The following is a 19,591-nucleotide window of genomic DNA, read 5'->3' as shown; positions in this document are numbered from 1 at the left end:
TGGGGGAGCAGGTGGGGGGATCCTGGCTGTCCCAGAGGGCTCTGAGGGTGTCCATGCTCCCCGTGTGTGTGTGGGAGCAGCTCTGGCACTGCACAGGCATGGAAAGGCCAAGTTCTGCTCAGAGGAAGAGGATGAAGCACCAACATTTTTAATTTTTTTTCTTTTTTTTCTTTTTGGCAAATTTACTGTTTTCACTGAGACAAATGTCAAGAGGAAAAAAACATTCTGGTGAGGAAGCAGAAGCTCCTTTTTCTGTGATTTTAACTTCCCATTGGGATAGGGAACGATTAGCGAACAGAAGAAAAAAAAAATCAAATCTTTGAATTTCCTCAGAAGCATGGACATTTGCAGGCAGTTCTGCTGCAGAGGGATGTTCCAGTGGTGTTTCCTGTGGCTTGCAGTTCTGCTGCAGGGGGATATTTCAGCTGCTGTTTTCTGTGCCTTGGCTGCAGCATCCTCGGTGGGATGGGGGGTGGTTTTTTCCAGGGCTCTGCCTGAGCCACCTCCAAACCTTGGCAGCTTTTGCAAAGCAATTTTGCAGAGTGCCTGGTGACAATGTAGGGCATTCCCTGGTGGCTCAGGGGCAGGGCTGGTGCATGTGCACTTCGTGAAAAACACCCCAGCAAGAGGCTGTGCCAGGCAGCTCTGTGCATTTATCTGAGCATTAGTGGCCCTCTGAAGTTTATTGAGCTGATAATGTCACGCTGTGACATTTGTTGGGGTCCTGAAATACAGGAGGTGTTTCTGGCAGTCATAAATTACATGGGATCTTGTTTTTCCTCGGTGTTATTAAATAAAGGGAGGTCAGGGTTGCTCTGCAAAACACAGAGGGGCCATGCAGGGAAAGGTGATTTTCCTAGAGCTGCTTTCCAAGGCTGTCCAGGGGTTCCTGGAGGGATAATAATGAGCATTAATGGCTTTTCAGCTCGGGGTCCCTGCAGTTAACATTTTATTTGTATGAACACAGCCCCTCCTTGGAGCAGCAGCTCTGGTAACATCTCCTGTGTGCTTCTGGCTGCTCATGAGCACAAGCTCTTCTTCCAAAGTGTGTTTTCCCACCCAGGTTACTCCTTGTGGGTTTGGAATGATCTTTGCAGAGCTGATTCCTTTTGAGATTTTAAAATACATTAACCTGGCTTTCCCTGAAGAGGTCCTGCAAGCTAACACTCTTGGGTTGGGTCTCAACAGAGCAGGTTTGTTTGCCAGAAAATGGGAAAAACTCAACCCCTTCCTGTATCATCAGCTACTTCTAATGGACAGGGTGATGCTTTATTATTAATAAGTTGGATATGTGAGTAAAGGGAGTTTTGGCAGCCAGGACTGAAAGCGGCCTGGATAAAAGGGAGAATATTTAACAGTGCAGTTGCTGTGGATTCAATTAAGAGCAATGAAGAATCTGCTTCTTTCTTAATCTTGTTTTCTGAAATATTATTACCCCTGCAACTTCTGCTCAGCAATTCCCAGCCATGTCTCCAGCCCCCGGCACAGCAGTGGTCTCTGCATTATGGAGATGCTGAAATGAGAAATCAGCACTTTGTAATGGGCTCTCAAACTAAAATTAAACATCCATTTCCTGGCTTGCAGTCAGATGGTTGGCATTCAGCCGGCCTGGGAGGTGCTTCTGGACCTGAGGAATTCTGATTTGGGCTTTGCTGTTCCCAAGGTTGTGTTTGGTTGGTTTTGCCCCCTGGGAGGAGGTGCTGCTCGATCAAGGAGCTCCACGTGGAGCTGGCTGCTGTGTCCCCTGGGCAGAGGCACAGGGGATGTGTCCCTGCAGGGCTGGCTCAGGTGACAGCCACGGCTCTTTCTAGGAACAGGCTGAGTGCCCTGGGTGCGCTGCATGCACGGGGCTGCCTTGGCTCAGCCTCTGCCTCACCCCTGCTCCCACTGCTCTGCTGGGCTCCGGGTCCTCAGGTGGAGTGGGGAACGCCCTGCCCTGCTGGGAGAGGAGTGTTTGCTGATGGAAGCACAGCACAGGAGCTGCTCTGGCTGCTCAGGGCAGGGCTGGGAGCCCCAAGTTGCCCTGGAGCATCATCCAGGCTCTCAGAGGTTCTGCTCAGCATTGAACACCTCTCCTCTCCCCAGAAAGGGAATGGTTGCTCTGACCCACAGCCCTGGTTGCAGTTTCTCATGGCCTGGGGTCAGATCATTCCCCTGTCTCTGGTTTTCCTCTCTTGGTTTGTGTTTAAGTGCTTGACAGAAAAGGCAACGTCATGGAGAGGCTTCTGTGGGCCTGAGTTCCTCACAGGGCTGAGTTCCTCACAGGGCTCAGGATCCGAGTTCCTCACGGGGCTCTCTGTGCTTTTTGTCACCTCCTGCACAGCACAACTATGACAGGAGGGTTTATATGTTCTGTTAAAATCCCTCAGGTCTTTCCCTAATCCCTCTCCTGTTCCTGCTGCTGTGTGAGGGCATTAGTGCTGAGATGAATAACTTAAACCTAAGCCCCTTTCCACATCTAATCTCAAGCCTAAAATTAATGTTCTTCTGCAGTTAGGAATACAATGGAATGTAGAATTCATCCAAAAGGAGACACATCTGTCTCTTTTTGGATGAATTGCCCCATCCCAGTGGTTCTGTGGTCCAGGAGGATTTATCAGGGCACACCAGCCCAGAGGGATGACAGATTATATTTGGTCATAACAGATTATATTTGGTGTTTGAGGACAATACCCCCAAGTAAAGAGATGTGGAGCAATAAGTTGAAGAGTCTGAATCAAACCATGAAACAGAAAGGAATGACTTGGGTGGAAAATTAATGTATTGAGCTAATGAATCATTTCAAGGCAAAACAAGAAATTAAATGTGTGCTGAAAGCTGGCACATTAAGAAAGGGGCTGTGGGTTTTTATCCATTTTGCATTTGAAAATGCAGAAACAAAGTAGGGATGGTGAAATCCCATTAAGAAATAACACTGAGAAGGGAAACCAGGATTTGTTTAACAGGAAATGGGGACTTTGGGGACTGCCTTTGTGCCAGGGGGCAAATGGTGGCTGGCTACTGATGGTGGGGGAAGAGCAGAGGGCAGAGCAGCTCCTGGCAGAGGCAGGAAGCAAAGGACTGCCCTTTTGGCCTTTTCTTCCCAGCATTTGGCACAGGATGGTGATTCTGGGTGCTCTGACAGCCTGGCAGGGGGTGGAAGGTGTGGTTAGGGCATGGAGCCGTGCCAAAGGGAATTGTCAGCGTTTCATTCTGAAAGGAAAGGATTGGATCCCAGAATTCCCATCCAGGGCAGGTCCTGCCCTGCTCTCCCAGCCCTCTCACAGCTGCAGGTCCCAGGCTCTGGCAAGACCCTTCCAGTCAATGCACTGACTTTTTGTACAAAAGCATTCAAAGAAATCCTGTGGTGGAGCCTGACCATTCCCATTGGTTTAGGCCATGACGTGGTGACCATCAGTGAATTTATTCTTTATTTCCAGCCTGCAGAGGGGCAGCCCTGCCCTGCAGTGGGGCTGGGCCGTGGGGCAGCCCTGGTGTGGTGGGCTGGCACCACCTGGGGTGGGGCTGGCACGTTGGGGTGACACGGCAGGAGCTGGGTGACATCGATGGCGCTGTGGTGACACTGCTGTCCATGGTGCTGAGCCCTGGGCCCCACCCAGGCTGTGGCACCTTCAGGATGCTTTTTGTTCCTGCCTGCCCACAAACACAGCAGGAGCAGCTCTGGGATAGTGGCATTCCCAAAAGAGGGAAGGACACAGGACTCCTTCCCTGCACTCCTTTCCAACCCCACGTGTGCACTCAGGGGTTCTCTCCAGCTCAGCTCTCCCCTGGCCATGGTTAATTCCCTTTCCTGTTGGATATCTTGAGAAATGGATGCCAGGAGTGCTGAAGGGGCAGCAGCTTTTGCTGTCACCTGTGGAGGGAAAGGTGAGTCAGCCTGGGCCAGGTGACATGCACCTGCCTGGCCAGGTGAGCAGGAACTGAGCCCTGCTGGCCCCTCGGGGGGAACAGCAGGAGCTCCTCTCTGCTGGCTCCCAGCATTCAGGAGGGGACAGAGCTCTGCTGCTGCATGCCTGAGAGAGCCAAAGCTGCTGAGGGTGTTCCCTGGCACGCAGCGAGCACGCTGCTCTGTACACAGAGGGATAAGATAAAATAGCTTCCTCCTCCTCGTGCTGCTACCAAAAAAACAGCAATGGGGAGAGAAAATAATCCTCCAGCCCCTGCCCTGCCCGTGGTGATAAAAGCTGTGCAATCCTTCTTTTGGCAGAGTCAGGCAAGGCAATTTCATTATTTAGCAAACAAAGCCTTTTCAGAGATTTCTGCATCGTGGACGTTTTCTCAGCGGTTTTGCACCAAATTTGTTGCGGCAGCAAGGCCAGAGAGTTTGCCTTGACTCCCCTCACTACCAAAATAAATGCACAGGGCAGGATTGTTCCACTGAGCAGCCGTGACTGGGGAGAGAGAAGGAGGAAGGAGATGGTACGTGCCGACAGCTCTAAAGTGATTGCGGTGAGGATTGCTATGTATGAGAGAGTTCAGGGGGGAAACAGGAGCAACTCTCACAGGCAGCCGAGGCTGGCAGGATGGCAAGAGCCAAGCTGAAGAATTCCCCTTCAGAGAGCAATTCCCATGTCAAAACCGTCCCACCAGGCACGACAGAAGATGTGCACGGGGTGAGCCCCTTGTTACCGTCTCGGAGGATGGGATCCATGGGGAGTGATGTCGGACAAAGGTATTGCAGGGCTGCTGGGGAGGCTGGGGGGGGAAGGCAGCACCTTTTCTCTTTGAAATGAGAGGGAAATGATTAGTGTCTCCACGGGCTGGAGGGGTGGTGGATCAAATCCTATGTTAAAGAGCCACGGCAGCTCTAAAGTTGTGTTATGAAAGAGGGAGCTGGAGCAGAAGGAAACCAGTTCCTTTAAATTTTTTATAGGTGCTTCTTGATTTTTATTTTTTTTTTAATATGCCTAAAGCATGTCTGAATGGCAGACTGAGACCGTGGGGCTGCCACACACCACTGTTAACTTGCAGTGCACCTTCCCTGTGCAGCAGAAACCCTGAGCTTATTTACACTGCTAATGCCACAGTACCCACTGTGCCTTAGCACCATGTTTGTGTGGCAGGGGAGATGCTCAGTCCCCCATCTGAGCAATAATTCATTTGTAACTGCAATAAAAAAAAAAAAATGCTGCCATAGGAAATGCTGCAGCCTCCCTGCAAGCCCAGAGCTGAGTGTAGAGCGAGGAAGGAGCTGTTTTTCAGGAGGAGGAGGAGGATGCTCTGTGCTGCACTGGGATTTCAGTGATTCAGAAGGAGCCAGGTCCCCTAGTTACGATGAGGATGCAAATGTCGCTAATTCAGCTCTCATTCTGTTCGTTCCATTTTCTGTTCCATTCTTTCCCACCATCTCCCCAGCCTCTCAGCCCATCCATGCTGCTCACCTGTGACTGTGTACTGTATGTCTTCCAGGATGTCATTTGCTGCAAACGGGCATGGCAGGGAGGCTCCTGCTCAGGGTGGGGGGAATTTTACTTGTTTGAGGCTCTAGGCTGGAATGAATTAATGCCTCAGCTCCTGCCTCTTGGCATGTCTGGGGGGAGGGTGGCAGGGAGCCAGGAGCAGCAGCTGGGGAAGCCGGGGAGGGAGGTGTGTGCTGGGGAGCGCCGGCGTGGCCGCTGCCGTGCCGGGCACATGCTTCAGTCTGCAGGGCTGGGAGGCAGAGCCCTGGCACACTGAGCACCTGGGAGTGTCCCTGGGGTGGTGTGACAGTGCTCCAGGTGGCTCCAGTGCTGGGGCTCTGGAGGGCAAACACTGGTGGGGCACTGCCTCTGAGTCTGCCAGGCTCACACGCATGGATGCTGAGATGGGCATCGTGGGGTGCAGTGGGACTAAATCCCTGGAGCTGGTGTTGTCTCAGAATGTTTTGGCAGTCTGGGTCTGCTCCCAGTGCTGGTCAGGCTGTTTGTGGTCTGGTTTTGTGCCTTGCTTTCATTGCTGTAAAGAGGCACCAAAGCTGGGGCTGTCCTGGGAGTACCTGAATCTCTGAGGGCACATCCTGGGCACCACTGTGGGCAAAGCCTTTGGGGCAAGACTGCTTCCTCTCTGTGCTCTCCCAAGTTCTGGGGGTGTCCCCCTCAGGACAGGGTCAGTGGTCAAACCAGATGTGTAGGGACCAGGAAAATACAACTGGGAGACTGCTACAAACTCATCCCTCTGATCAGCACTGATTAAACCTCCAAGAGAGGCTTCTCCTCCCTGGCACCCAGGGGCTTGGTGGGTTCCTGCCCCAGTCCAGGGGACCAAACCTTCACCCCAGGGTTGATCCTCCTTGTCTTTTGTGGGAGCACAGAATAAAGTAGGGATACTGCAAGGATCTGGAGGGCAGCAATTCCAAAAATCACATCACCACAGTGTTTTGGTGGATCCTCAAGAGAAGGTCGGTCCCAGGGCTGTATAAAGACCCAATTCCCTGGGTTTCACAGGAGTTTTAAGTGGTTTGCTGCAGTCTTGTTGTGAGAGGCTGCTGCTGAGAGGTGCAGAAGTTGGTGGAACACTTTGACACCCCTGGCAGCCTGCGAGGTTGGATTCCCCACCCCAGGATCTCCTCCTTCCCTGGGCACTGCTGCCCAGCCATGAGCTGGCAATTAAGGTTGAGGTTTCTGCACTTCTCTCCCCGCGCTGCACCAAAGGCAGGAAGATGGGTTTGGAAGGGATGAGCAGTGAGTTTGAGACGCTCTGTGTCTCCCAAAGCCAGACTCCAGCAGCGTTACCAACTGTCCCTGGGAGCTGGGAGTGAATTCCCAGGTGCAGGTGGAAGGGGGTGTGCGCTACAGGGTGTTCTCAGGATGCAAATGATTCCTCCTGATGATTGAAGCCAGGGAAATCTATTCTCACCTACTTGATTTACCTCCTTACTCCGTCTCTGAGTCACTGCAGCATCTCAAAGCTTTTAGGGGTTCCCAGTCAAAACAGGAGGAAAGGATTTGAATTCATCCGAGGGAAAAACCACTCCACAGCTTGGCAGCAAAAAGGGGAATTCAGGGCTGCCCCTGGGCATCCAGCACAGGATATTTTCCTGTGTCTGGTGACCTGCAAGTGGGATGGGGCCAGCCCTGGCTGCTCATGTGGAAGTATCCTCCAGAAAAGAGGCTTGGAGCTCTTTCTGTGTGCCAGGGATTGCCGTGAGTTGGGGATGGAACTGGGAGCCTCCTGGCCATGCAGAGCGGCTGCCTGGGCTCTGAGCCTCCCCTGGCACCAGGTGAGAGTGGCTGGAACCAGCCAGGAGAGGCTGAGCCTCCTCCCTGCCAGCCAGGCTTTTCCTGAGGCAGGTTTGTCCCTTGTGCTGGGGGATTGATGGGGAAAGGTGTGAGGGGAGGCAGAGCTGCACAGAGCACTCTGTGCTTGGGAAGGAGCTGCTGGCAGGGGCAGGACAGGCAAACATCCCTTTGGATCCCATCTCAGGGGCGGTGATCTCCCTGCAGGACCAGAGCTGTGGGTTTAAAAACGCAAACAAAGGTTTTTACGAGATACCCATGTCCTGTTTGTGCAGCTCTGCTGGAAGCAGGGGAAGCTCTGGCCACTGCCTGTCCCGGGGCACACTGAGGGGCTCTGGAGGGATTGCAAACATTCCCCTTTGCTCTCTGGTTTGGATGCTCTGGCCCAGCCCTTGGCAGGGCTCTGTGTCCCCTCTGGGCCCCCCTCAGCTGCGTTTGTTGAGCTGCTGAGCTTTGGGAGGAGGATTAGCATTGCAGAAGAGCTGGGCTTGGACAGCACCTGGAGCCAGACTGGCTTTAAAGCTGTCCCAGCTGGCTCAGGACCAGCCCTGCTGAATTTTGAACACCTCACTGGACATTGCTCAGCTCCTTTGGGTGCTGGGTTTGGTCGTTCTCAGGTGAGTAATTGTTCCCTTGCTGATCCTGTGCCTGTTCCCTGTTGTCCTTTTGCTGCGTGTCCCACAGGAGCCTGGCTGCTCCTTTCCCCTGGGGCAGCCCAGGGCAGCAGCTGGATCTGGATCCTTCCCTCCCTTCCTTTCTCCTTCACTCTGCACACTCCCACCCCCCAGCCCTGCCCTGTCTCTCAGTTTGAGATATTTTTGGCAGGAATAAATGGGACTCTGCCTCAGCCCTGGTACAGCCAACAAGGTGCTGGAGTCTCCTCTGTGGAAGGAGCAGCTCTCTGCTAGGCTGAGTTTGATGTGAGGTTCTTGGAGGTAAAGCACTCCAGAGAGGGAGGAATTCACCCAAATGTGTCTGAAAATAGAATTTCTGAGTGATGGATGTTTGTTCCCCCTCAGGGCCAGCCTGGTATTAACAAACAGGACTTGCTAAATGTGGTTTTTTTGCCTGACACTTGCACACAAATGAACCCCAGAGAGGCCCAGTCTGGCCAGTGCAGCCCCTGCAGCCACCCAGTGCTTGCAGGAGCTCTCCAGGTGAGACTCTCCACGGGACACAATTCCCTGCTGAACCATTGCTGTGCTGCAGAATTCCCTCCTGCAGGGACAAAAAGTCAATTTATTTATTTTTAACCTTTCTTTAACAAAAGCTTCTTCCAGCAAAGGCCTTTCAGAGCCCTCTCTGTGCCCTCAGCAAATGCCACGTGCTGGTTTGCAGCCTCAGCTCTGGGCGAGGGGGCTCTGTGCAGGAGAAATGCTGTGTCAGGGACATCCCCTGTGTGGGGTCTGCCCACCCCTGCCCAGCTCCAGCCTGGGGATCTGATGGGTTCTGTTCATGGAGCTCTTTGCCTTTGATGTGCTTTGTTCTGCTGTGCTGGGCAGCCCTGGCTGGGAGGTGTTTTTGGGGTGTTTTTGGGGCACTGGGCTTTGCTGTGGGCTGGGGCTGTGTGCTGGCAGTGTTTTGGTCTGTGCCCACCCTGGAGCATCTCCCAGCCTTGGGCTCCATCACCCAGCCCTCCCCTGGCTCTGTGCCTCCTGTCCCCAGGGAGGGCTGAGCCCCAGCTCTCCTGCCAGCCTTGGCTCTTCTGCCAGGCCAGGGAGGTGCCCAGGCACTGCTGGCGCTGCTGGGCATCTCTCTGGGGGATGCTGGGGGTGTTTTCAGGGCAGGAGTTGGGCAGGGGCTCAGCTATGGGGGCAATGTGCAAATGCAGGGGTCCTGGTGATCAGGACACTGTCCCAGACCCCGGTGACAGCGCAGGGAGTGGCAGCCACCATCCCTCACTGTGAGCAGAGCCCTTCATCAGCACAGCTGATTCCTGCCAGGGCTCAGGCCTGGCTGCTTCTTCTCCTGCCCTGGGGCTCTGGAGCTGCCCCAAGGTGCTGGAAGGGCCCTGAGCTCTGCTCATCCTCTGGCCTTGTGCCCTCTCCTGTGCAGGGACAGCACGGCCATGTCCCAGCCAGGCCCAGCCCTGAGCTCCCTCCAGCTTTTGGAAGTGTTGTGGCTGCTCCTGTGTGTGGTGCCCACCTCCCAAAGCCCAGGCTCACCCTGAAAGGGGACAGACCCAGAAAGGGTTTGCCCTGTGGGCACAGGGCAGTGCCAGCCCCGAGCTGGGTGCTGGGGGAGCAGGCTGAGCTTTGGGAAGGCTGAGCTGGGTGCTGGGGGAGCAGGCTGAGCTTTGGGAGGCTGAGCTGGGTGCTGGGGGAGCAGGCTGAGCTTTGGGAGGCTGAGCTGGGTGCTGGGGGAGCAGGCTGAGCTTTGGGAGGGCTGAGCTCTCCTCCCACGGCCCTGGGGAGCTGCCAGGATCTCGGTGCCCTACATAGCCCTGACAGGCAGCCACGATCTCACCCAAGGATGCCACGCTCAGCACTCGCACTTGGGCTTCTGCTCTGGTTATTTTGGGATCCTCGTCCCCATCAGGTCCCATCAGGGCACAGGGGCTTGCATGTTCCCTCCATCAGGGGAGCCTTTCCTGCTTGCTGTAAGGGTGGCACCCCTCTGAGTGGGCCATGGGGGTCCATGGCACCTCAGGGTCTCACATCCCACCTCCAAACTTGCCCACAGTGCTTCCCCCACGAGGATCAGTCACTGGGCAGGAGTGCAGGGACTCAGCTCATTAGCAAGGGCAGGGAGCTGTGTGCCAGAGCAGCCTGAGCATCTGCAGGGCCTTTTTGCCCAGGCTTGGCAGTGCCTGCCCTCTCCATCTACCTTGTAGCCAGGTGGGATCAGTCTCTTCTTGCAAGAAACAATCCTTGGGATCAGAGGAAATGGCCTCAAGTTGTGCCAGGGGAGATTTAGGTTGGATTTGGGGCAACATTTCTTTACTAAAAGGGTTGTCCAGCTCTGGCATCCATGCCTGGGGGGATCTGAATGATGTGTGGCTGTGGGGACGTGGCTCAGTGCTGGGGGTGAGGTTTGAGGATGGATTTGATGCCCTTAGAGGTGCTTTCCCACCTCAGTGAATGCGTGGCTGATTCTGGGAGAGGCACAGCTCTCTGGAAGGGCCTTAGAGGCCAGGCTGGCCCCTGGGCTGGGATCAGCCTGTCCAGCTGCAGCGAGGCTGCTGCGGCTCTGGTGTCGCTCCTGCTGCTTCCCAAACTTTGTGTGAGCTGTGAGCTTCCTTTTGCAGAGGAATGCCAAGGAAAGGAGCTCCTGTGACTGAAGCAGCAGCGCCCTGGGAGGCAGCTGAGCCCACTCCTGCTGAGCTCTGTGCCCGTGGGGCTGCTCTGGTGGCCCTGCCTGTCCCTGTGGCACCTCTGCAGCTGCTGGTGGCTTTTCCAGGTGCCACCAGCACAGCTGGATGAGTTCCTCCACACCAGGGGTCCTGAGGCTCAAACCTTTCCCTGGGGCCATCCCTGCTCATCCCCCAGCGGGCAGGGGAGCTGCCCTTCCCTCCCCTCTCTCACAGCTTTGGGAGCAGACCTGTGCCTCTTCCTCTCGCCTTCCCCTTCCTCCTGCTCGTTCCTGCTCTCCCCCTCTTTACTTTCTTTTTTCATCTCCTCCCATCTGTCCCTCTCACATCAGGCTATTTTGGGCTGAGCTTCTCACTGTCAGGATGGTAGGAGCCGTGGTGCAGCTCCTGTCTCTAGAGGATGAGCTCTGCTCTGGGGAGCCTCCCCAGGCTCTTACCTTGCTTGGCTCATCTTCACCCCCCTGCCCTGACCCTGCCTCCAAGGCATTTCCAGAGCAGGGTGAAAAGGCATTAAATCACTCCCAAAGCCAGGGGAGAAAGTCATCAGATTTAATACCTTTCCACCTCGGTCTGGAAATGCCTCTGAGCCTTGCAAGTGGTTATTAAAGCAGCCTGAAGCCAGGAGCAGTGTTGGCAGGTCATTACTTGTGTCTGTAACTTGCAGAGGCTTCAAGTCAAGGCATGAATGTTTTTGTTTATTTGCTTGGCAAGGATGGCTGTAAATTGAATAGGAAATGCACCACCAGAAGTGAATTTTTAATGCTCTTCATTTACCAAAAGTTCAGGAGACAGGGGGGGAAGGAGCAGAGTTTGCTGGGAGGGAGCAGGGACCTGTGTGAGCTGGGCTGAGCTGCTCTGTCCCTCTGAGCATCCTGGAGCACAGGGACAGCATTAGCCCCCAATTACCTGCATGAGGCACAGGAGATAAATGCCACCCAGATCCTGCAGTGCTCTGGCAGAGGCCAGGGCCATCCCTGGGTGCTGTGGTGACAGCATTTCCACAAGGGCGGCTTTGCAGCTGGAGCTGCCCTCCCCCCTGGAGAGAAGGGAGCTGGCTCTGCTGGCCCAGTTCTTGGGGTGCTGTGCACAGCCCTGCCCAGCTCAGGGGTCCCTGCCTCTGCTGGAGCCAGAGCTGAGGAGGCAGGATGAGGTGGAAGGTGCTGCTCAGCCTCCAGCATGGGTGGGCAGGTGATTGCTCTCTCTTTTACATAAGCCAGCTTTATTATGGCTTTGTTCTAATAATAAATGTGCCTTTGTCTCCTCACCTTCTAACAGAGCCTTCGCCTTTTGTCAGGGGCTGGAGCTTGAAAGGTGGGGGCAGACCTGAAGCAGCCAAGAAGTTCCTTCCCCCCCCTCTGCTCCTCTCCTTTCTGCCGCCCTTCCCTGCTCTGCTCTGGTGCCTGGGAGCTGCAGCCTGTGCCAGCCTGGCACGGTGGGGGATGCTTGGCAGCACCAAGGAACCTCAGCTTGCCCTGTGTGGGGACAGCTCTGCTCTCCCAGCCCCTGCACCCTGCAAAGGTCCTTTGGCTGCCCGTGCTGTCGCTGTTTTCCATGGGAATGAGATGAGCTGAGCTTTGTCTGCTCTCATTGAGGCAGATCTGGACGAAATTAAAAGGTCAATTTGAAGTAGATTATCTAAAACACATTAAAAGCCAGAGTAACCTTTCTGACTCCATTAAGTGGCTTAGGTTCTGTAAATCATAAATCACTGTTAAAGAGGTTTTGGGATCTGGAAAATGGCTGTTTTCCAGATGAGATTTGGAATGATTTTTTGGTTTTCTTGGAGAAATCTCCGTATTTTCTCAGCAGCTGGGCTGTTGGTGAGAATTTGGGTGCCTGGTGGGAAGAAGGAGAGGTTTCAGTGGGACACCTCAAATCACTTCTTCCCTCTGTGACCAGCACAACAAAGTTCACTCATTTGGGAGCCAAAAGCACCTTTTTGTAACCAAAAAAAAGGTTATTTTATTGCACGTGCTTTACCCACGGCACAGAGTGGCCAAAGCCACCCTTGGGGGGGGTTCCTGTCTGTCCATGACTTTGGAATCCCTTTTGTTGCTGATGCCTCCATGTGAGTGAGGTGTTAATTGTGGCTGATTCCGGGACAGGCACAGAGCCCACGGATTTGGGGGAGGACCCCAGTTCTCCAGAACCTTCCTGTCCTGCAGGACCCCACTGATCTGTGCTGGGGTTGTTGTTTTTGCTGTTTGGCTTTCAGGAGGGCTCCTCTGCAGCTGGAATCAGCTCCTGTTCCCCCACCCTCCCCGGCTGCCAGCTGGCACCAGATGAGCAGAAAACCAAATAATTTGCTGATTTTTTTTCCCCATAAAGATCCCTGAGAGGCAGAAAAGGCCCCTGCTCCAAACCAAGGGCAGGAGGGGCCCGAGCAGCCCCTGTGCTAAGGGGGATAATCCAATTGAGCTGCAGGGACATTGCCAGCCCAGGCTCCTTCCCCGGGCTCTGCAGCTGCACAAAACCCAAGATGCTGGGCAGGAATAAATGCCAGGGCTGCTCCAAGGCACAGCTCAGCTGCAGAGCCACCCCAGGGCTCGTTCCTGCTGTGAGAGGTGGCACAAGAGAGCACTTTGGTGGGAGTTAATTTAGTGCTCCAGGAGAAAGCTGGAAATGAGCAGGGAAGAGGGGAAATGGCAGCAGGGAGCAGGGCAGGAGCTGAGCCCAGGGAAGAAAAGGCTCTGGGGAGATCCTACAGCAGCCTCCAGTAAAAAGGGGCTCCAAAAGAGCTGGAGAAGGATTTTGGATAAGGGTCAGGAGTGACAGGACAAGGGGGAATGGCTTCACACTGACAGAAAGCAGGGCTAGAAGAAATATTGGGGAGAAATCCTTCCTGTGAGGGTGGCACAGTGTGCCCCATCCCTGGGAATGTCCCAGGCCAGGTTGGACAGGGCTGGGAGCAAGCTGGGATGGAGGAAGGAGCAATGAGCTCCTCCCCAGGCTCTGCACAGAGCAGAGCCCAGGAGTGGGAGCAAAATAAATCCTGTCCCAGGGAGGCTGCTCCTCGTAGCTGAGGGAGGGATCAGCTTCCTCTTGGCTTGCATTCCTGCTGAAATGTGGATTTATTGCTTTTATTTAGTTTGAACTGTGCCGGAGTGCTGCGGACTTGTAAAGCAAAAGCAAAATGCAAGAAAAATCTTTATGGTCTGCAGTGGCTCCTTCTTGGCTGTGATATTTCTCGGTGTCCCTGGCTCCCAGTAAATCAGGAGAGGAGGGAGGGCACTGCTGGAACAGGGAAGGGCTCAGGTAAAGATGGGGACTCATCCCTGGGTGTCTTGGTGGCAGCATCGTTTTCGCAAGGGGATGTTTTGCTTTGCAGCTGGAATTGCTGTGTTGGATAGCCCTGTGCTGTCAGTCTGTCTGTCTGTCTGTGGGATGTACAGTACATGAGCCCAGGCCCTTTGCCTCCCACCCACTCTTGTTTTTCTCTGTGTTCTTCCTCCCCATGCCTTGACCCCCTCATCCCCCTCATCGTTCCTCTGTTATTTGATTTGATTTTAGGTTCATTTTTTGCTCCATTTTCTTTCTCTGCTCATCCCTGGTGTCTGTGAAGCAGCCCAGGAGAGGCACAATGCTGATTCCTGAAAGGACCAAACCTTCACAGCCCAATTTCTGTGCACAGGAGTGGCCCCCATTAGAGGCAGAGCAGCGAGGCCATTTGTGAGAACCCTTTAAAAAACAAAAGGCATAAAACAGGCACAGAACCTGGTTTAATCCACAGAGCCCAGTCCTTGAGGGGCTGTAACTGGCAGAGCAGCACTGGGAGCTGAGCAGGGACACGTCCCAGGCACGGTGTGACCTTGAGAACTTGGCTGGCCTCTGGTTCTTGTGGTGCTGGCACTGCCGGTGGGGACATTGCCAGTGGGGACATTGCCAGTGGGGACATCCCTGGTGGGGAGAGCCCTGGTGCCACATCCCTGGTGGGGACATTTCCAGTGGCACATGCCCGGTGTCACAGCCCCGTTAGGACATCCCCAGTGTCCCAGCCCTGCTGGGGACATCCCCAGTGGGCACAGCCCTGGTGGCACAGCCCTGGTGTTACAGCCCTGTTGGGACATCCTTGGTGGCACATCCTCAGTGTCACAGCCCCGGTGTCACAGCCTCAGTGGCACAGCCCCATTGGGACATCCCTGGTGTCACATCCCCGGTGTCACAGCCCCGTTGGGGCCGTGCTGGGGCCGGGCTTCCCTCACGCTCTGTGTGTGCTGCTCTCGCTCGTAGGCCTCACGCCGAGGATTTCAGCGTGGATTCCTCCTTCTCACAGTAAGTTCTCTGCCTGCATTTCCCGGTGCCACAGGGAGGGACAGGGGACCCTGGCCTGCCCTGGGGTAAAGCTGACCCTGCTCCCCACAGGGCAAAACCCCCTTGGAGTTTGGGGTGCTTGGAGCATGTGGTGAGCTGGGTTTTTGGGCAGCGCCTGCTGCTGGGAGCAGTGGTTAACCTTGGCTCTAATGAATGTGGATTAAAGTGGATGGTCCATCCATGGAAGTGTTCCAGGCCACGAGGGATGGGGTTTGGTTTCTGCTCTAGTGGAATTGGTTTTCGGTCCAGTGGAATTGTCCCTGCCCATGGCTGAACCAGGTGACCTTTAAAGGTCCCTTCCAACCCCACCCATTCTGTGGTTCCACCATGATCCTGCTTTTAAGGGAGCTGATAAACACAAAATTTGTCCTTTACTGCTCTGGGCATCCAGGAATTGTGTATGGGAGCAGCAAATCCTTCAGCAATTCCCACCCTGGGGAGGATTCCCTGCTCCCAGGGACAGACCAGTTGTGGTGGGTTTAGACACCACTGGAATTTATTTACTCATTTCCTGCTGTGAGATAGGATTAGGAGTAGGGCAAAGCAGGCTCAAAACTTTAAAAGGGTATAAAGAAAACTTCATTAACAGTAACTAAAAGAAAGGATAATAAGAATAAGTTTATTGAGGAAGAATTGAGAGCAGCAAATCAGCAATTATCCATTAATGATGAGCTCCATGCACAGCCCTAATTAAACAATGCAGATTCATCAGCACGAGCAATTACAGGAGCAGACTCATGAGTGCCACTCTCCAATGTTGCAAAAACAAATAGGCCAAAGGGAGCACAGCCTGCCATCCCATTGCTGCTTCCCTTTTGGAGTTTTAACCTTTAGTAGAAGTGTAATTATCTTATTTTGGAGCAAGTGGTGCCACTGCCCAGCCATGAGCACCATCCAAACCTTGGATGGGAGGTGCTGCCCCATCCTGGCAGTGCCCAAGGCCAGGTTGGACAGGGTTTGGATAATGGAAGGTGCTCCTGCCCATGGCAGGGGGTGGAACTTTAAGGTCCCTCCAGCCCAAAGTATTTTATTATCTACAGCTTGAAGCCCTGAGCGTGTCCCTGTTTCCTCCAGTGTTTGGTTTGGTGCCTGGAAATGAGCTCTGCAGCTGCTGGGAGGGATTACAGCTGCCTTCAGGGAATGAGGAATCGATAAAAATCCCATTTCCATTGCAATGTCCTCCCTAATAAAAATTATATATATATGTATAAAAGAACTAAAAGTCAAGCAGGAGATTTCTGTTACATTTCCTCAGGCCCATGGAGCCCTTTGCAGTCTGTGCCAGCCCTTGTCCCCCTGGCACACCAGGATGAGTTCAGGGCATGGTGAGAGATAAATGGCCCTGGAGGCCAAACCTACACTTGGGCAGAGTTTTTTCCCGTAGTGACTTCTTGGAATCTGCTTTTCATCCCCAAAAATACAACTGCAGCATTACTGCTGGAGCCAGGATGACATTACCTGCACCCAGCTGGGTTTAATTTGCTGCAGAGTGCTTGGCAATATCAATTCTTTCTTTGGGCAAAAAAATCACACTCCATAATAAAGCAGGAGTTTTTTTTTCTGATTGATTCCCATGGTAAATGCATGAAGCCTTGAAGAAACAAGGGCTTGAGGGTCAAGGTGTGCCACAGCATCCTGGCTCCCTGGGCAGCGTTGGTTGATGTGGGACTGGACCCTGCTGGTCATGGTCTGGGATGAGCCTCAGCAGGGAAATCATTCCTGGTGCTGCAGGGGCCAGGAGGGGCAGCTGCCTTTCCTGGCAGGGTTGTGGCAGTGCCATGGTGGCTGTGATGGTGGCATAGTTGTGGCTGTAATGGTGACATGGTGGCTGTGACAGTGCCATGGTGGCTGTGACAGTGCCATGGTGGCTGTGATGGTGGCACAATGGTGGCTGTGATGGTGACATGGTGGCTGTGACAGTGCCACAATGACTGTGGTGATACCATGGTGGCTGTGGCAGTGCTGTGGTGACTCTGACAGTGCCATGGTGGCTGTGATGGTGGCACAATGGTGGCTGTGATGGTGACATGGTGGCTGTGACAGTGCCACAATGACTGTGGTGATACCATGGTGGCTGTGGCAGTGCTGTGGTGACTCTGACAGTGCCATGGTGGCTGTGATGGTGGCACAGTGCCATTGCCATGGTGGATGTGACACTGCCTGTCCCAAGCTGGTGTGGGACCTGCTGAGCTCCTCGGGGCTGGGTGCTGCTGTGATCCCTGAGGATCACCTGGGATTCTGGGATGAGGGGGAGAGCAGCTTCAGTGCTGCACCTGCTAAGGGATGTGGGATGAGAAAATTCACTGACAGTGGGCAGATTTGCCCTGCTTGCAGTATTTGGCCTGTTGGACCATGCTGGCCCTGCCAGTGGTGTCCCCAGTGCTGTCCTGTCCCTCCCCCAGCACCTGAAATCCCCCCTGAGAGATCCCCCCCTCTCCCCTTCCCTCCATGGATCAGCAGCGTTGGCAGAGGGGCTCAGCCCCCAAAGCAGGCACAGCCAGCCCCAGCTCCCCATCCCTCCCTGCCTGTTTTGTGCTCTTTTGTTTAAAACGTGCCCCAGATTCCTGGGAGGAGCTGCCGCAGTGGGAGCGCTCCAGGTGCTCCATGGTCCCTGAGAATCCGAGACATCCCCGGCTGCAGAGCCCTGGGCAGGGCTCCATCCTGCCAGGAGGGTGAGCCCAAGCATCCCCCAGCCCGTGAGGGACCTGGCAGGGCAGGAGAAGCCCCTGGAGCCATCCCTGCCTGGGTTTGAAGCCGTTCCTCCTCCTTTGAGTAATTGTTCAATTACTGCGGGGGCAGCTCTGCGCTGCCTGTGCTGCCTTTGGCAGGCGCCCAGGCTGTCTGTGTGCACACAGCTGCTCAGCAATTCCCATTCCTGTCCCCAAACCCTGCTCTGGGAGCTCTCCTGGGCAGGGCTGGATCTGTCCCATCCTCTGCTCACTGGGGATGGATGGAGGATGGCAAACACAGGGCACACGGCTCGCCCGTGGCACCCATCTGGTGAAGGCCCTGTGTCCAAACACCATCACAAAAATGGTGGGGGAAAGGGAAAGACATCCCAAAGGGAAGCAGGAGGGCTGGATCTGCCTGGGAATTTCATCAGCAGGTACCTGAGCCCCGGCCTGGCAGGTTCTGTGGTTCATTTGGGAAGGATTTTGGCTCTGCTCAGGTTCCAGCTGGCACCGGCTGCTCCCGGCGCTGAGCGAGGGCTGGAGGCAGCCTGGCCATGGCACGGTGCCCTCAGAGCATCCTGCACAGCCTCCTGGGGCTGCTGGGAGAGGAAATGCTGCAGACCTGCCCTGCCAGCCCTGCTCCTCTCCTTCCTCTGAGCTGTGTCTGGTACCCACAGCCCGTCCCCAGGGAGCCCAGCTGGGCCAGCAGCACATTTCTGTAATTCCAGCGTGGTGCAGCCACATTTTCTGTGGGTTTGATCTGTGTGGGTTTGCATGGACGGTGCAGAGCTGTCAGCTGAGCTCAGCTGGACTGGAGGGGTGAGGTGGGGTCTCACTTTCACTGCCTTGGCAGAGGTGGCTGCTGGCACCCATCAGATTGGAGATTTCTGGGGTTTTGCTGGTTTGGTAGGTACTTCTCCCCAGAAAAAATTCAGAAGTCTTGTTTGCATCCTGCTACATGGTGGGAGAAATTCCTTGAGAAGCTTCCTGGGACAAGAAATCCCTGTATGGGTTCGTATTTTTTGCGTTTTCCTCCTTTTTATGAGAATTGCCCCAGCTCTGGGGAAATGGAAAGGCTGGAGCAGGGGCTGTGCCCCTCTGTGCCTATTTTAATGCTGGTGGGCTGTGATGTGCTCCTCCTGCCCTTTCATCCTGCACTTTTCTGAACAAACTATTGTGTCTTTTTTTGGGAACTCATCATCTTACAACAAATTGCCTCTACTCTTAGATTAATAAAGTACAATAAATAACCGAGCGAAGAAAACGAAGTCGCTCAGGCATTATGAAGTGCATAATAGCAGTAATTACACTTCCAAGCAGAGGGCTGGAACTAAACTTGTACCAGCATCGTTGTTTGCATGGCCTGGGGGGGGTTCAGTGGGGGCAAGCTGGGGGAACTGTGAAGCTGGGGACCCTTGGAGTGGTCTGGGATGAGCTGGCACCAGGATGGGGAGGATGCTCCAGGTGGGAAGGATGCCCAGCCATGGCAGCAGGGAGGGGACACTTTGAGCACCCCACCCTGGCTGAGCTGCTGTGAAGGCAGAGCTGTCACGGTGTGTTTTGGGGTGGTGATGATGCAGTCAGAGTTTTGCTTGATTCTTACTCCCAGTTAACTTCCTGACAATGAAATTAAAGGGTATGTTTTACACGATATCATCTCCTTCCCTCAGCTGGAAATGGAGTAGGAGCTTTGATACTTTGGGATGGTGTTGCTGCCTGGGAAGTGCCATCCCTCATTCAGCTGTGGGGTGTCGGATTCACCTGCAGAGTGGGGCCCCCACAAAGATCTGGGGCTCTGCCTCGGCAGGTTGCCTGCACAGGAACATGTTCACTCCACATTCTTTTATTTCCTCATCTCTCTGCAGTGTTAAACACCCTGTTCCCCCCAGTCAAGACATGGCTTTTTGTTGCTTTGTTGTTTTCCAAGTGTTCCTTCCTCCTGCAGCCATGGGATGGATGAATACGGGGGCCACTTTATCACAGAGAGTTAGATCTGATCATTTAGTCCTTTTATCCACCAGCAATTACAGTCATTGTCTCGAGGTGGGCCACAGCTCTACAGATCAGTGAACCATCTGTCTGAT

General features: G+C 54.2%; 1 protein-coding gene across 4 annotated transcripts in view; it reads left to right on the top strand.

Moving 5' to 3' along the window:
* Positions 1-19,591, top strand: part of KCNT1 (potassium sodium-activated channel subfamily T member 1) — a 79,681-nt gene that overhangs the window by 31,247 nt on the left and 28,843 nt on the right. Inside the window, exons 1-2 of one of the 4 annotated variants that reach the window (XM_066563148.1) lie at positions 4,308-4,672; positions 14,755-14,796. The exons of 1 other annotated variant lie outside the window; for it this stretch is intronic. In XM_066563148.1, coding sequence (XP_066419245.1) covers positions 4,524-4,672; positions 14,755-14,796 — 191 coding nt within the window. In that variant the 5' untranslated portion in view covers positions 4,308-4,523. Of the gene's footprint in view, positions 1-4,307; positions 4,673-14,754; positions 14,797-19,591 lie in introns of those variants that run through there. 2 more of the 4 variants (XM_066563146.1, XM_066563147.1) reach the window with 2 other exon arrangements.

The sequence above is a fragment of the Molothrus aeneus genome, chromosome 19 (genome assembly GCF_037042795.1).
Source record: "Molothrus aeneus isolate 106 chromosome 19, BPBGC_Maene_1.0, whole genome shotgun sequence".
Taxonomy (NCBI): domain Eukaryota; kingdom Metazoa; phylum Chordata; class Aves; order Passeriformes; family Icteridae; genus Molothrus; species Molothrus aeneus.
This window is presented reverse-complemented; position numbering and strand designations above follow the sequence as displayed.